The sequence below is a fragment of the Mastigoproctus giganteus genome, chromosome 9 (assembly GCF_048544385.1).
Source record: "Mastigoproctus giganteus isolate SK-2022 chromosome 9, ASM4854438v1, whole genome shotgun sequence".
Taxonomy (NCBI): Eukaryota; Metazoa; Arthropoda; class Arachnida; order Uropygi; family Thelyphonidae; genus Mastigoproctus; species Mastigoproctus giganteus.
The window spans coordinates 224,263,522-224,281,245 of record NC_143583.1 but is presented as its reverse complement, the minus strand read 5'-3'; the positions used below and the strand labels follow the sequence as shown (position 1 = coordinate 224,281,245).

General features: G+C 38.9%; 1 protein-coding gene across 2 annotated transcripts in view; it reads right to left on the bottom strand.

The window, feature by feature from the left end:
• The window catches only part of LOC150081136 (DGAT1/2-independent enzyme synthesizing storage lipids-like), a 199,629-nt gene that overhangs the window by 78,169 nt on the left and 103,736 nt on the right, over window positions 1–17,724 (bottom strand). For both annotated transcript variants that reach the window (XM_090380602.1, XM_090380603.1), the window contains one exon: window positions 14,463–14,656. In XM_090380602.1, the coding sequence (XP_090236728.1) occupies window positions 14,463–14,656 (194 nt within the window). The remainder of the gene's footprint in view (window positions 1–14,462; window positions 14,657–17,724) is intronic.

Below are 17,724 nucleotides of genomic sequence, written 5' to 3'. Positions count from 1 at the left end.
TGTATTACTCCAGGGGCACATATCTGGTGAGTATGGGATTGGCACACCCAGGGTCCTGAGCTGGATATCATCATTGTTCTTTACCTTGGTGATTCCCTTCTCTCTCTCTCTCTCTCTCTCTCTCTCTCAGGGTAATTCAGAAAATTTTTTTTTGGCTGGTGCAGCATAAGCCTCAGGCTTCCTTGTACCATATGGTTAATAATAATAATAATAATAATAAACTCTCTGGTAGGAAATTACATTCCATTATTTCTAAGGTAAAAACACCCATTCCTCCATTTCTACAGAGTGGTTCCGTTTACCGCATTACATGTCCGGATTGTGAGAGATGTTATGTAGGTGAGACTGCCAGGAGGTTGAAAGATCATGTTTCAGAGCATGGGGGGGGGCTTTCCGAACTGCTAATTTTGAACGCTCCGCTGTTGCTAAACATTATTGGGTTGAGCAACATAATCTTGATCCTCTACGTGACATTGGGATCGACTATTCACATGATTACTACCAGCACTCGTGGCTTGAGGCACTGTAATAGTACTATGAACCGTAACAGGAGAGTGCATATGCAGCCATTATGGAGTCTACCCTTCGGCAGTGCGATGAGCAGCGGAGTTCATTATGTATATATAATTCTGCATTACTGACATGAGATTCATGTTTCATGATCAACTGGGGGCCAGTCAACTGCTGTTATTTTATCTAACATATCTATACATGCAGTACACTATTCACCAACTAGCTGAAGAAGGGTCACCTCGCCACGACAGCTGCTATTTTATTTTATATATAATATTTTATTGCTTTTTATTTATATATTTTTATGCCTTTATGTATTTTAATGCTTTTATTTTATATCCGGTTTAGTATTTATTTTATGTACGTATTTTATTTATCTTAATAAAGTTTAGCATAAATCAGTTTGTCGGTTGTTAATAGAAAATATACAGTGATATGCAACCTGAAGCTCAAGGCCTGTTTTCTGAAGTAATGACCATCCTGATTGCTGTGTCAACCACCAGCATGGTGTCAAAGAGCCTCCATAAGAACTTAGCAGCAATAGGCCTCACAGAGAACACTCACATGGAACTCCAGAAAGCTGTGACCTTGAAAACTTCTAGTATGGTCAGAGAGTTCCTTGACCAATAATAGTAATGGGACATAACAACAATCCCACCCACCTAGAACCATGGGATGGGAAAAAACCATTAGAATAAGAAAGAGAAAACAATAATAATTCTAGTGATTGCAATGATTTTACATACAGAGAAAACAGAAGAGAATTTTAATAACTATGCTAGTGGAACAACATGGCTAGTGGAAATCTGATGCTCTTTTTTAGAATTGTGCAGCATAAATCCAGAACTGTACATGTAGTGTGGATATTAAAAGATTAACACAAAAATAATGAAGATAATGCAGCAGTTAGAACAGTTCTTATATCATTTCCCCATTATTATCAAAATCGCAATAATGCTACAGCTCTGTAGCATTATTGCGATTTTTCTTATCTACTCTCTAGATAAGAAAAAAAAAAAGGAGGGAAAAGTAAAGGTCTGCATTCAGTTCAATCCTTAGAGGCACTGATATCAGAATCTGAATGGACTGTATTCTTCACTGATAACAAGCTGAGGCTCGATACAAGGCGCCTCCGTAGCTAGGTGGGCAGGAGCAGCAGTGCATAGCTTGTTTGTTATTTAGTTTTTAGGAGCATTAGCAACTAAGGCCATATTGCTCCGGAAATATGTGGTGGTCATTCCCTGACCTTTCCACATCCTCCGTATTTGGTGGTGATGGGCTCGAACCCCAGTCTAATCAAGAAGTGTGTGCTATGCACTACTGCTCCTTCTCACCTGGCTACGGAGGCGCCACAGTGCATAGCACATGCTTCTTGATTAGACTGGGGTTCGAGCCCCGTGACCACCAAATACGGAGGATGCGGAAAGGTCAGGGAATGACCACTGCATATCCCAGGGGCAATATGGCCTTAGTTGCTAATACTCCTAAAAACCAAATAACAAACAACAAACTGTAGATACAAGTAGAGACTAGTGTTGACAATAGTCAAACTGTAAATAAAGTTTCCTCAACTTTACCCTTAGGAGACTGCAATGTATGGGTGGTGCCTGGATATTTATAAATACTAAAGGGATCTGTACTCAAAATAATAATTAAACTGAAACTGCAGTCCTATGTTTTCAAAACACTTTCGTCGGCTGTTGCTTTTAGACCCAGAAATCTATTTGAACTTTGCACATTTGTATTTCACTCAGCTCATGTATGATCTGCAGTATGTGATTTGTGATTTATGATCTTACGAAGCCCACTTTTATCTTCTTGGTGTTATATGCATATATGCATATTAATAAAACCAGAAGACAAACCTCTACAATTATATTTCTTAATTTGAATCAATGTTCTCTTGTTAACATCATCATAGAAAGAAAAAACGTGCCTCCATCATTAAGTTTGCTTTGTGGCCTTAAACATTGCAATCAAATCTCCATGTAGATGCCCACTTTGAAATTTTTTTGGCTTGTACAACCAGTCTCTTCCTATATGACCAAATGACCATCTCTGTGTACTCACAACTAGTCAGTGCATTATGGCCTTAGTAGCCCTTGCACCAATAAATCAAACCAACAACTTCTGGGTACCTTTTCTTTGTGTCTTTTTAGGAAAGGTCAGTAATCATTTCCTGAAATGATACTTCCAACCTGTATACAGTATTTGACTACTGATTTGCACAGTAGGATAATTGCATGATTATCTCTATTTATAAAATTTATATGTAATGCAAGGTAGTTTAATTAAAAGGCACCAAGTCTATTTTGCTCATTTTCATATTTAGGCTATTTGCTATTTTTGTCATATTTGGGCCGAAATTTCTGAGTTTGATGTTAAAATTAAATACAGTATTACCAATTAAGATTTTATGATTTCTTAATTAATTTCATCTTTTTGGCTACCTTTTTCTCAGTTAGAAAATTGTTCCTTGCCCTTTGTTTAGTCAAAAAACATAACCAGTGAACTTCTGAAATGAACCTAAACCTATCTGAATAAAGAAAAAAATATATTTAAAACACAATAGATGTAGTGTGAGGAGATGCAACGCAACCTGCACTCTACAGCTAAAAATGCATACTTGAAGAGTGAACATCACGTATACTCAGTGTTTTTATTATTATTATTTTTTCCCATTCAAATAAAATTGCTTGACTGTTTATTTCAGAAGTACACTAATACTGGTTTTAGACTAAAGTGAATGTGGGGAACAAATCTACCATTAAGAAAAAAAAAGCATTGAATTGAGCAGAATTTAAATGTAGAAATCATAAAATCTAAACAGTAATCATTAGTCCCAATTTAACATCAAATTCAAAAATTTTAGCCGGAAACATGACAATGATCCTGATAACAAATAGACTAAACCTAAAAATAAGTGAAATAAGACTCTGGTGCTTTTTAATCGAAACACCCTGTATATAAGGATATTATACTGCTAGTGGATACACATCTGTCTAGTCCTTTGTGCTGTGCTTGCAGCCTTGCCACACTGTTGAGAGATCTTCATTCTTACAAGTTCTAGTTTTTGTTTTTTATCTTCAGTATTGAGTGGTTAAAGAGAATAAGTAGAAACTACTTATGTTAAATCTACCTCACTTTCAACTGGAAATTAAACTCGGTTTTTTGATGTAGCAATAATTAAGAAGATTCTACATATTTTGTTTAATTAAGGCATTTATTTTTAACACAGAGCTAATCCACACAAGCAAAGCTTTCGTGGATTTATTGGATAATTGTTTTCTATAGCAGCATGTTTGGGAGGCAACTAGAGGGAGTAATACTCTTGATCTGATTATCAGTAGTGATTCTTCATTCATCAAGAAACTGCAGATAAAGAAACCACTAGGTGGCAGTGATCACAGTGTGCTGAAGTGGGATTTACTCAAAGAGGTAACTACCATCAGGGGTAAAGGGAAGGGTTTTTGCTTTCGTAAAGGCGACTACAGTGATCTGAGCCAGTATTTAAATTCTATACAGTGGAACCAACTGATGATGTTACCAACAGCAAATTCATGGGAAGCATTCAAATTAATCTTGGAAGCTAATAGGCTTTTCATACCAACAAAGAAATGTTGTTCAAGATTTAGGCCTAAATGGATATCAGATGAATTAATTACACATGTGAGAGAGAAGAAAAATGCATGGGATACATATAAATTAATGTGTGACACAGAGGTCTATGATAGATATAAGCTGGTTTGTAACCAAGTTACAAAGGAGGTTAGACAGGCGAAGGCAGATTACGAGAAATCTTTGCCAAAGGATGCAAAGAAAAACAGCAAAGAGTTCTTTCCTAATGTAAACTCTAGAAGGAAAGGGATGAAGCAGATTGGTCCATTTGATAACGATGGTTCAACTGTTGATGATCCTGCTCAGGTAGCTAACAAACTAAATGAATATTTTGCATTAACATTCACACATCAGGAGTTATTCAGCAAGGGGAATGCCAAAGGTGTATTCAACTCTGGCAGTAAGCTAGATAATCTTGTAATAACTGAGAGTAAAGTGGAGGAGAAATTGTTGAAGATAAACACAAGAAAGGCACCTGGGGTGGATGCAATCTATGCAGTTATATTAAAGGAGGCAGCAGAGGAAGTAAGCAAACCATTAGCCATAATTATGAGAGCTTCCCTGGACTCAGGGGAGGTACCCATGGACTAGAGATGTGCAAATGTGACCCCAATCCACAAAGGAGGATCAAAGGGAGACACAGGTAATTACAAACCTGTTAGTTTAACTTCTGTTCCAGGGAAATTAATGGAGGCACTGGTTAAAAAAGCATTGCAGGATCATCTATACAAGACTTCGGTTATAGCTCGGACAGAGCATGGGTTTGTTAAGGGAAAGTCTTGTCTGACTAATTTGATTGGATACTATGATGTTGTCACAAAGGAACTGAATGCAAAGAATAACTTTTATATCAATAATTTGGATCTTAGAAAGGCTTTTGATACTGTTGCACATGGAAGACTGCTGCACACATTGGAGCAGTGTGGCACTGGAGGCAAATTGCTGCTATGGATAAAGGGATGGTTGAGTGGGAGAAGACAGAAAGTGGTAATCAATGGACTCTGCTCTTCGTGGACTAATGTTATTAGTGGAGTCCCTCAGGACTCACTGTTGGGTCCATTGTTGTTTTCTGTATTTATAAATGAATTGATGATGGTATATCAGGCTTAATGTCAAGTTTGCAGACGATACGAAGGTTGGCAGAGTTGTTAATGACACTGATGACAGTACACTGCTGCAACAGGATCTAGAAAAGTTGAGCAGATGGGCTGAGAAGTGGCAAATGAAGTTTAACATTGATAAATGTAAAGTACTACATATCAACTTTGTGGTACCACACTGACAGTGGTAGGAAATGAAAAGGACCTGGGGGTAATTGTGCAGGCAGATATGAAGTTTCTGAGCAGTGCAAATGGACTGCAAGAGTAGCTCATGGTGTCTTGTCAATGATATACAGGAATATTTCTAGCAGGGATAAGGAGGTGATTATCCCCTTGTATAAGGCAATGGTCAGGCCACACCTTGAGTACTGTATAGAGGTGTGGAGGCCTCATTTTAAGAAGGATGTAGAGCTGTTGGAACAAGTACAGAGAGGGGCAACAAGATTAGTGAATGGAACAAAGGCTTAAATTTTTCAAATTAGCATGTCTGGAGACTAGACACCTGCGAGGTGATCCGACTAAAGTGTATAAAGACTTGAATGGTTTGAGCATGCTCAATGTGGATGGGATTCTTCCTCTTGCTCAGGATAATCGCCTGAGAGGGCATAAATTCAAATTAGCATTACTATTAGGGAACGAGAGTAGCCTTGAGTAGGCGAAGTTTTTATGGCTGAGGAACATAGAGAAGTTTTTTCAGTTTTATTAACTTAAATTCAAGCTCTCAGCTGCCCACACCAATGCCAGAGCTTGCACTTGGTCATCGCGGAACACAGCGGCAACCCCCAAGGCAGAATGCGCTGGTCCCAAAGGAACTAGTAGTTGTTGGTGACTCTATTGTCAGGGAAACGGGAAACATGCTTTGTAAAAAGGATAGGTGGAATAGGACCAGGGTATGTCTGCCAGGGGCAAAAGTTGATGACGTTGTAGAGCGGATATCATCTTTTAAGGGCACAAAAGGTGATATAGTTGTACACGTTGGCACTAATGACATTAAGAGTAGGAGACCGGCGGAATTACTTGACAAGTACAGGTCACTGATGAAAAAAAGCCGTGAATTAGGGTTGAAATTGAAAGTGTCTGCAATTCTGCCCAGACACGATAGGAGGGAGTATATGATGAGAGCCCTGTCAATCAATTCGGCCCTGGAAAGATTGTGCAGGGCTCAAGGGGTAGAATTTTTTTCAGCCTGGTCTGTACTTGTTAACAGGAGAGACTGCTTCTACAGGGATGGGATACACTTAAATAGAAAGGGTGCAAGAATGTTTGCTGATGCTATTGAGGCAATGTTAGGTGGGTCGGAAAACTGCTAGATTGGGGGGATACAAGGACTAATAGATTAACAGTAGCCACTGGCAGAGGTGAAAGTGATTCTTGCACTGCTTCTATTGGAATGAGCCGCAGCCTGGAAAATAAGATGCAGGATATTTCAGAGACTGCTGGGAATCATTGGGGTACAAGTAAACACATGGGTTGTGTTAGGGTAGCTAAGAAAAAGAACAGGTGCATGTATACTTGTGTGTACACCAATGCTAGGAGTTTAGTAAATAAATTTGATGAATTTGAGGTATTGCTCAAAACATCAAAGGCAGATATTGTGGGGATTTCAGAGACGTGGTGTCACACAGATATAAGAAATGCAGAACTGGAATTTGGGGAGTACAATGTCTACAGAAAGGATAGACAGGATAGGAAGGGAGGAGGGGTTATGCTATTAGTTAAAAAACACATAAAATCCAAGGAAGTGAAGCCAGTCGACATCGCTGGACAGTGCAGTGTCGAGTCAGTTTGGTGTGACATAAGCATTGGGAGATCAAAATTGAGAGTAGGAGTGTGCTATAGGCCTAATGACTCTGATGAGTATAATAAGAAACTGTTCGGAGAAATAGAGTGGGCCAGTAAATCAGAGAGTCTTATAATGGGGGATTTTAATTTCCCAGATATTGACTGGAATTTGGGGGCTGGTCACTCACACAGTAGCAAGGCTTTTGTGGATTTATTGGATGATTGTTTTCTACATCAGCATGTTCGGGAGGCAACTAGAGGGAGTAATACTCTTGATTTGCTTATCAGTAGTGATTCTTCATGCATTAAGAATCTGCAGATAAATGAACCACTTGGTGGCAGTGATCACAGTGTGCTGAAGTGGGAGTTACTCAAAGAGGTAACTACCATTAGGGGTAAAGGGAAGGGGTATTGCTTTCGTAAAGGCGACTACAATGGACTGAGACAGTATTTAAATTCTATACAGTGGGATCAACTGATGATATTGCCAACAGCAAATTCAAAATGGGAAGCATTCAGAGAACTTATCGTGGAAGCTACTAGGCTTTACATACCAACTAAGAAATATTGTTCAAGGTTTAGGCCTAAATGGTTGTCAGATGAACTAATGAGGCATATGGCAGAGAAGAAAAATGCATGGGATACATACAAATTAACACGTGACACGGATGCCTATGATAGATACAAGTTGATCTGTAACCAAGTTACAAAGGAGGTTAGGCAGGCGAAGGCAGATTACGAGAGATCCTTGGCAAGGGATGCGAAGAAAAACAGCAAAGAGTTCTTTACTTATGTAAACTCTAGAAGGAAGGGGATGAATCAGATTGGTCCACTTGAGATCGATGGGTCAACTGTTGATGACCCTGCTCGGGTAGCTAACAAACTAAATGAATATTTTGCATCGACATTCACACATGAGGAGTTATTCAGCGAGGGGAATGCCAGAGGTGTATTCAACTCTAGCAGTAAGCTAGAGAATCTTGTAACAACTGAGAGCAAAGTGGAGGAGAAATTGTTGAAGATAAACACAAGAAAGGCACCTGGGGTGGATGGGATCTATCCAGTTATATTAAAGGAGGCAGCAAAGGAGGTAAGCAAACCCTTAGCCATAATTATGAGAGCTTCCTTGGACTCAGGGGAGGTACCCATTGACTGGAGATGTGCAAATGTGACCCCAATTCACAAAGGGGGATCAAAGGCTGACACAAGTAATTATAGACCTGTGAGTTTAACTTCTGTTCCCGGAAAATTAATGGAGGCACTGGTGAAAGAAGCACTGCAGGATCATCTAGACAAGACTTCAGTTATAGCTAGGACACAGCATGGTTTTGTTAAGGGGAAGTCTTGCCTGACCAATTTGATTGGATACTATGATGCAGTCACAAAAGAACTGGATGCAGGGAATAACTTTGATATTATATACTTGGATCTTAGAAAGGCTTTTGATACTGTTGCACATGGAAGACTGCTGCACAAATTGGAGCAGTGTGGCATTGGAGGCAAGTTGCTGCTATGGATAAAGGGGTGGTTGAGGGGGAGAAGACAGAGAGTGGTAATCAATGGACACTGCTCATCGTGGACTAATGTTATTAGTGGAGTCCCTCAGGGTTCAGTATTGGGGCCTTTATTGTTTTCTGTATTTATAAATGATATTGATGATGGTATATCAGGCTTAATGTCCAAGTTTGCAGACGATACGAAGGTTGGCAGGGTTGTCAAGGACACTACTGACACTATGCTGCTGCAACAGGATTTGGAAAGGTTGAGCAGATGGGCTGAGAGGTGGAAAATGAAGTTTAACATTGACAAATGTAAAGTACTACATATGGGAAACAGCAACCCCAGAGCAACGTATCAACTCTGTGGTACTACACTGACAGTGGTAAAGAATGAAAGGGACCTGGGGGTGGTGGTGCAGGCAGATATGAAGTTCTCTGAGCAGTGCAGACGAGCTGCAAGAGTAGCTCATGGTGTATTATCAATGATATATAGGAATTTTTCTAGCAGGGATAAGGAGGTGATTATTCCCTTGTATAAGGCAATGGTCAGGCCACACCTAGAGTACTGTATACAGGCCTGGAGGCCTCATTTCAGGAAGGATGTAGAGCTGCTGGAACGAGTACAGAGAAGGGCAACTAGATTGGTGAATGGGACAAAGGGGTTCTCTTACGAAGAAAGGCTTAAGTTTTGCAAATTACAGTGTCTGGAAACTAGGCACCAGCGGGGTGATCTGATAGAGGTGTACAAAGCCTTGAATGGTTTGAGCATGCTCAATGCTGATGGGATTCTTCCTCTAGCTCAGAAAAATCACCTGAGAGGGCATAAATTCAAATTGAGGAAAGACAGATGTAGGATAGATGTGCGGAAATTTGCCTTTAGCCAGCGGGTGGTTGGTGGGTGGAACAGACTTCCATCCCTTGTCGTGGAAGTTGATAGCCTAAATAAGTTTAAGGCTCAGCTGGACAGGTATTTCGAACGAACAGAGGGGTGAAGTGGAAGTGGTTATTTTTATTTATTTATGTTACTTTTTTTTTTTTTTTTTTTTTTTTTTTTGGCTGATGCTGCATAAGCTTGCTTTCTTGCATCAAATGCCTCTACTAATGCTAATGCTAAATTGGCTTGAATTGGCATATTAACTTATTTTTTAGAGTAGCTCTATATGCCTAGTTACGATATTTAGTTTTAATTTTAACGTAGATAGAGAATTTGTAGTTTATTACTTAGTATCGGTAAGGGTATCCAATCCATGTGTTTTACAAATTTTGCAGAGCCGGCGAACCGGAAGTTTTTTAGTTATAGTTAGCTGCTTTATTGACCAATTCTTATATTAAATTATTTTCTGTAAGTAGCTTATAGACCTAGACAAGTTCCTTGATTTATTCTGAATTGAGACAGTGAGAATTTGGAAGTTAATTAATATTTAAGTGTCCATAGATTTACCGTTCGTAACTTGCCGCCATTGTTATACGATACAACATTATATCCCAAACTAGATAGCGTTAGTTTAGTATAGTATATAATATTATCAATTAATTCGTAAATTTATTAATCTTGTTGAACTTCATTGTCAATTAAATTGTACTTTTAATTAAATATATATAACGACTTAGATTTTACAAACATAACATAATTAATTAATACATAACTTGAGTCACGGAACTTATATAAAGAAACTCGAAGATAACACTTGACACTTAAAAAATATATATAGATATATAGTGTTACAACTGCATTGGGATATAGGTTTAGGGTTATATTTTGTATAGGAATTTTATTGAACTTGAATAGAAATTCAAGAATAGAAATTCTTGAATAGAATTGTTGAAATCATGACTCAGACCAGAGCAGCAAAGCAAAAGGCTCAAGCTAAATGGAGTGCTGTGGCTCAGGGGAGAACTGAGGGGGGAGCAGTTGACCTCCGAATCACAGCCTTTTAAAATGCACTGCTTGCTTGATGTTATTGGAGAAATCAGGTACGGGATATGACATTGCCAAGGGGGATGTCTTTGTGTGCGCGCGATGTAAGGAGTGTGAAGAAATGAGGTGACAACTCAGTGTTGTTATGGGCCTATATGAGAGCTTGAAGGACAGGATGGATGCCCTCGAAGGATCTAAATTGAGGGGCCCCATCAAGCTCTCAGCTGCACACATCAACGCCAGAAAACTTGCACTTGATCATCGTGCAACACAGCGGCAACCCCCAAGGCAGAATGCGCTGGTCCCACAGGAACTAGTAGTTGTTGGTGACTCTATTGTCAGGGAAACGGGAAACATGCTATGTAAAAAGGATAGGTGGAACAGGACCAGGTTACGTCTGCCAGGGCAAAGGTTGATGACGTTGTAGAGCAGATATCACCTTTTAAGGGCACAAAGGGTGATATTGTGTACACGTTGGCACTAATGATATTAAGAGTAGGAGACCGGCAGAATCACTTAACAAGTACAGGTCACTGTTGAAAAAAAGCCGTGAATTAGGGTTGAATTTGAAAGTGTCTGTAATTCTGCCCAGACTCAATAGGAGGAAGTATATTATGAGAGCCTTGTCGATCAATTCGGCCCTGGAAAGACTGTGCAAGGCTCAAGGGGTAGAAATTTTTTTCTGCCTGGTCTGTACTTGTTAACAGAAAAGACTGCTTCTACAGGGATGGGATACACTTAAATAGAAAGGGTGCAAGAATATTTGCTGATGCTATCAAGGCAGTGTTAGGTGGGTCAGAAAACTGCTAGCTTACAGGAATACAAGGACTAATAGATTAAGAGTATCCACTAGCAGAGCTGAAAGTGATTCTTGCACTGCTTCTATTGGAATGAGCAGCAGCCTGGAAAACAAGATGCAGGGTATTTCAGAGACTGCTGGGAGTCATTGTGGTACAAGTAAACACATGGGTTGTGTTAGGGTAGTTAAGAATAGGAACAGTAGCTAAGAATAGGAACACTTGTACATACAAGTGTTGTACACTTGTATGTACAACAATGCTAGGAGTTTGGTAAATAAATTTGATGAATTTGAGGTATTGCTCAGAACATCAAAGGCAGATATTGTTGGGATATCGCTGAGACATGACGTCACACAGATATAAGGAATGCAGAATTGGAATTGGGGGAGTACAATGTGTACAGGAAGGATAGACAAGATAGGAAGGGAGGAGGGGTTATACTATTAGTTAAGAAACACATAAAATCCAAGGAAGTGAAGGCAGTCGACATCACTGGACAGTGCAGTGTCGAGTGAGTTTGGAGTAACAAAATCATTGGGAGATCAAAATTGAGAGTAGGAATGTGTTATAGGCCTAATGATGAGTATAATAAGGAACTGTACAGGGAAATAGAGTGGGCCAATAAATCAGAGTCTTATAATGGGCGATTTTAATTTCCCAGATACTGACTGGAATTTGTGGGTTGGTCTCTCACACACACTAGCAAGGCTTTTGTGGATTTATTGGATGATTGTTTTCTACATCAGCATGTTCGGGAGGCAACTAGAGGGAGTAATACTCTTGATCTGATTATCACTAGTGATTCTTCATGCATTAACAATCTGCAGATAAAGGAACCACTAGTTGGCAGTGATCACAGTGTGCTGAACTGGGATTTTCTCATAGAGGTAATTACCATCAGGGGTAAAGGGAAGGGTTTTTACTTTCAAAAAGGCAACTACGATGGTCCGAGACGGTATTTAAATTCTATACATTGGGGAAAAACTGATAATGGACCAACAGCAAATTCAAAATGGGAAGCATTCAAAGAATTTATCTTGGAAGCTACTAGGCTTTACATACCAAATAAGAAATATTGTTCAGGGTTTAGACCTAAATGAATGTCAGATGAACTAATGAGACATGTGGCAAAGAAGAAAAATGCATGCGATACATATAAATTAATGGGTGACATGGAAGCCTATGATAGATATAACCTGGTCTGTATCCAAGTCACAAAGAAGATTAGGCAGGCAAAGGCAGATTATGAGAAATCCTTGGCAAAGGATGAAAAGAAAAACAACACAGAGTTCTTTACCTATGTAAACTCTAGAAGGAAAGGGATGAATCAGATTGGTCCACTGGATATTGGTGGTTCAACTGTTGATGATCCTGCTCAGGTGGCTAACAAACTAAATGAGTATTTTGCATCTACATTCACCCATGAGCAGTTATTCAGGGAGGGGAATGCCAGAGGTGAGTTAAACTCTGGCAGTGAGTGGAATGATTTTGTAATAACTGAGAGGAAAGTGGAGGAGAAATTGTTGACGATAAACATAATAAAGCAACTGGGGTGGACGGGATCTATCCAGTTATATTAAAGGAGGCAGCAAAGGAAGTAAGCAAACCCTTAGCCATAATTATGAGAGCTTCTTTGTACTCTGGAAAGGTACCCATGGACTGGAGATGTGCAAATGTGACACTAATTCACAAAGAAGGATCAAAGGGCAACACAAGTAATTATAGACCTGTTAGTATAACTTCTGTTCCAGTAAAATTAATGGAGGCACTGGTTAAAGAAGCACTGCAGGATCATTTAGACAAGACTTCAGTTAGAGCTCGGACACAGCATGGATTTGTTAAGTCTTGTCTGACAAATCTGATTGGATACTATGATGTGGTAACAAAGGAACTGGATTCAAAAAATAATTTTGATATCATATACTTTTATTTTAGGAAAGCCTTTGATACTGTTGAACATGGAAGACTGAACATGTTGGAGCAGTATGGCATTAAGGGCAAGTTGCTGCAATGGATAAAAGGATGGTTGAGTTGGAGAAGACAGAGTGGTAATCAATGGACACTGCTCTTCGTGGACTAATGTTATTAGTGGAGTACCACAGGTATCAAAAGCCTTTCTAAGATCCAAATATCATATATTTGGATCTTAGAATGGCTTGTGATACTGTTGCACATGGAAGACTTGTGATACTGCTGCACAAATTGGAGCATTGTGGCATTGGAGGCAAATTGCTGCTATGAATAAAGGGATGGTTGAATGGGAGAAGACAGAGAGTGGTAATCAATGGACACTGCTCATCGTGGACTAATGTTATTAATGGAACCCCCTCAGGGTTCAGTATTGGGTCCATTGTTGTTTTCTGTATTTATAAATGCTACTGATGGTGGTATATCAAGCTTAATGTCCAAGTTCGCAGACGATACGAAAGTTGGCAGTGTAGTTAAGGACACTAATTACAGTACGCTGCTGTAACACGATCTAGAAAAGTTGAGTGGATTGGCTGAGAGGTGGCAAATGAAGTTTAATCCCCAGAGTAACGTATCAACTCTGTGATACCAGACGGATAGTGGTAGAGAATGAAAAAGACCTGGGGGGGGGGGTAATTGTGCAGGCAGATATGAAGTTGTCTGAGCAATGCAGACGGTCTGCAAGAATAGCTCATGGTGTCTTGTCAATGATATACAGGAATTTTTCTAGCAGGGATAAGGAGGTGATTATCCCCTTATATAAGACAATGGTCTGGCCACACCTTGAGTACTGTATACAGGTTTGGAGGCCTCATTTTAAGAAGTATATAGAGCTGTTGGAACGAGTACAGAGAAGGGCAACAAGATTATTGAATGGAACAAGGGGTTGCTCTTACGAAGAAAGGCTTAAATTTTGTAAATTACAGTGTCTGGAGACTAGGCAACTGTGAGGTGATCTCTTTGAGGTGTATAAAGTCTTGAATGGTTTGAGCATGCTCAATGCTGATGGAATTGTTCCTCTTGCTCAGAATAATCATTTGAGAGGGCATAAATTTAAATCATTACAAATCAATGTTTAGTCTCATACTGAATTTTAATTTTGAAATTATGTATAATTGTAGTTTTATTTCTAATTTTTAATTACTAAATTTATCATTTGTAATTTTATATACATTTTAGATACATAAATATCTCACCAGTTACTTCTATGCTATAACTGAAATACTTATCAAATTGGTAAACTGAACATGTGCTATATACTCACTACTTTTGCTATTTTTGCTACTTTTGCAAAGCCAACTCTTTTTCCCCACATCACTTGATAGTTTTCATCTGCAAATTGAGCTTCTCTAACACCGCCTGGGGCAATTGCTAATAAGTGGCCTTCTGTAAGAATTCCTGAGCAGTACTCTACTGTTCCTGGATAAATCTGAAAGGCATCAATCAAGGCATCCCAACCTGAAGAGTTAAAGGGGGGGCAGCATTAATTTCATTCACAAATTATATAGCAAGAAGATTAATCCTTTATGCTGTGATTACACAAAACCAATGCTTGAAATTACTTGACCCTTTTTCTTGATTTTAATAGAAACATCAAAGGAAAATTATCCTTGAAAGTTATTATTACATACAATAGGATGAAAAAGAGTGGTTCATAAAAGAGCTGAAAAAAAAACAAACTTTTTTTTGGATCAAAAGAGCTGCATGTACTTGCTGGAAATTAATGATCTAATTTTAAAAATATCACTTCTGCTGATATTTCTGAAAAAACGAATCAAAGCTATTGTTCATTTCTTGTTTGTCTTTGGTTGATTTGTTTAAAAGCACCATATTATGAATGTGATTTAGGTTGGATAGTAGGCATACATGATTAAAAATTATTTGGATACACAAATATTGGCTTAAATGGATTTCATATTAAATGATGAGAATCATTGCACAGAAAAAAAATTCATGGGATGCATGTAAATTATACAAGGTAACACAGAAGACTATGGTAGATATAAACTAGTCTGTAATCAAGCCACAAAGGAGACTAGGCAAACGAAACTAGATTATGAGAAATCTTTGGCAAAGGTGGCAAAGAAAAACAGCAAAGATTTCTTTACTTATATAAACTCTAGAAGGAAGGGGATGAATCAGATTGGTCCACTTGATATCGACGGTCTGATTGTTGATGAACCTGCTGAGGTAACTGACAAACTGAATGTGTATTTTGCATCTACATTCAAACATGAGTAAGTCTTCAGGTAAGTGGAGGCCAGAAGCTTATCAATCTCTAGCAGGGAACTAAATGATTTTGTAATAACTGAGAGCAAAGTGAAGAAGAGATTTTTAAAATTGAACATAAAAAAGGCAACTGGGGTAGATGGGATCTATCCAGTTATATTAAAGGAGGCACCAAAGAAAGTAAGCAAACCCTTAACCATAATTATGAAAGCTTCCTTGGACTCAGAGAAGGTCCCCATGTACTGGAGATGTGCAAATGTGTCCCCAATTTGCAAAGGAGGATCAAAGGGTGACACGAGTAATTACGAAGCTGTTAGTTTAACTTCTGTTCAAGGGAAAATAATGGAGTTGCTTGTTAAATCATCTAGACAAGACTGCAGTTATAGTGCAGACACAGCATGGATTTGTTAAGTCTTGTCTGACAAATTTGATTGGATACTATGATGTGGTCACAAAGGAACTGGATGCAAAAAATAATTTTGATATCATATACTTTTATTTTAGGAAAGCTTTTGATACTGTTGCACATGGAAGACTGAACAAGTTGGAGCAGTATTGCATTAAGGGCAAGTTGCTGCAATGGATAAAAGGATGGTTGAGTGGGAGAAGACAGAGAGTGGTAATCAATGGACACTGCTCTTCATGGACTAATGTTATTAGTGGAGTCACACATGTTTCGGTGTTGGGCCCAATGCTGTTTTCTGTATTTATCAATGATATTGATGAAGGTATATCATGGTTAATGTCTAAGTTTGCAGACAATACGAAGGTTGGCAGGGTTGTTAAGGACAGGAATGATAGTATACTATTGCAACTGGATCTAGAAAAGTTGGTGGTGACTGAGAGGTGGCAACTGAAGTTTAACATTGACAAATGTAAAGTACTGCATATTGTTAGCAGAAACCCCAGAGTAAAGTACCAACTGTGTGGTACTGCACTCAGGGTGGTAGTGAATGAAAAGAATCTTGGGGGGAATTGTGCAGTCAGATATGGTGTTTTTTGAGCAGTGCTGACAGGCAGCAAGAGTAGCTCATGGTGTCTTGTCAACAGAATTTCTGTTGACAAGACACCATGAAACAGAAATTCTGTTGACAAGAAATTCTGCTAGCAGGAATAAGGAGGTGATCATCCCCTTGTATAAGGCAATGGTCGGGCCACACCTTGAGTACTGCATACAAGTCTGGAGGCCTCATTTTAGGAAGGACGTAGAGCTGCTGGAACAAGTACAGAGAAAGTCAATGAGATTGTTGATGGAACAAAGGGTTGCTCTTACCAAGAAAGACTTGAGTTCTGCAAATTACAGCATTAGAGACTAGGCACCTCCTAGGTGATCGAATTGAGGTGTATAAAGCCTTGAACGGCTTGAGCAAGCTTTAAGGCTGATGAAATTCTTCTCTTGCTCAGATTATTCACCTAAAGGCACATAAATTCAAATTGAGTAAAGACAGTAGTAGAAAAGATGAGCAGAAATTTGCTTCAGCTAACAGGTGGTTGATAGTTGGAACAAACTTCCATCTGTCGTAGTGGAGGTCAAAAACTTAAATAAGTTAAAGGGAGAACTAGACAAGCATTCGGAGTGAATGCATGGGTAAAATGGGAAGGTTTTTTTTTTTTTTTTCAGCTGATGCTATATAAGCTTGCTTTCTTGCATCGGATGCTTCTACTACTGCTAATTATTATTATTATTATTATTATTATTATTAGCCACATGGTACAAGGAAGCCTGAGGCTTATGCTGCACCAGCCAAAAAAAAAAAAAAAAATTCCCGAGTTACCCTGAGAGAGAGACAGAGAGAGAAGTAGAAAGGAACCACCAAGAACGAGAAGAATGATGATATCCAGCTCAGGACCCTGGGTTTGCCAAGCCCATACTCACCAGATGTGAGCCCCCGGGGTTAAATTCTCCAAGCTACCAGTTAAATTCTCCAAACTTTTTAAATCAACGATATTGATAAACATTAATTTTCCCACCAGGGATGAGGAGGTGATTAGGGCACATACTTAGTACTGCATACCTCGCTTTCTACGGTCTGAGCAAGAGGAACCATTGTGAATTTAATTCGTTCTTGCTCATACTAAACACATGAGGGGAAATGAATTGAAATTGAGGAAGGATGATTGCAGGAAATGTGCAGAAATTTGTGCTCAGCCAGGATGTAGTTCTTAGTTGGAAAAAACTTCCAACTGAAGTTGTAGAAGTGGGTAGTTTTGAAAGAACTACACATTCTATTAGAGAGGTTGGATAGGTGATATAGGAAGTTTTTTTTTTTTTTTATTCTGGCTAATGCTACAAGCTT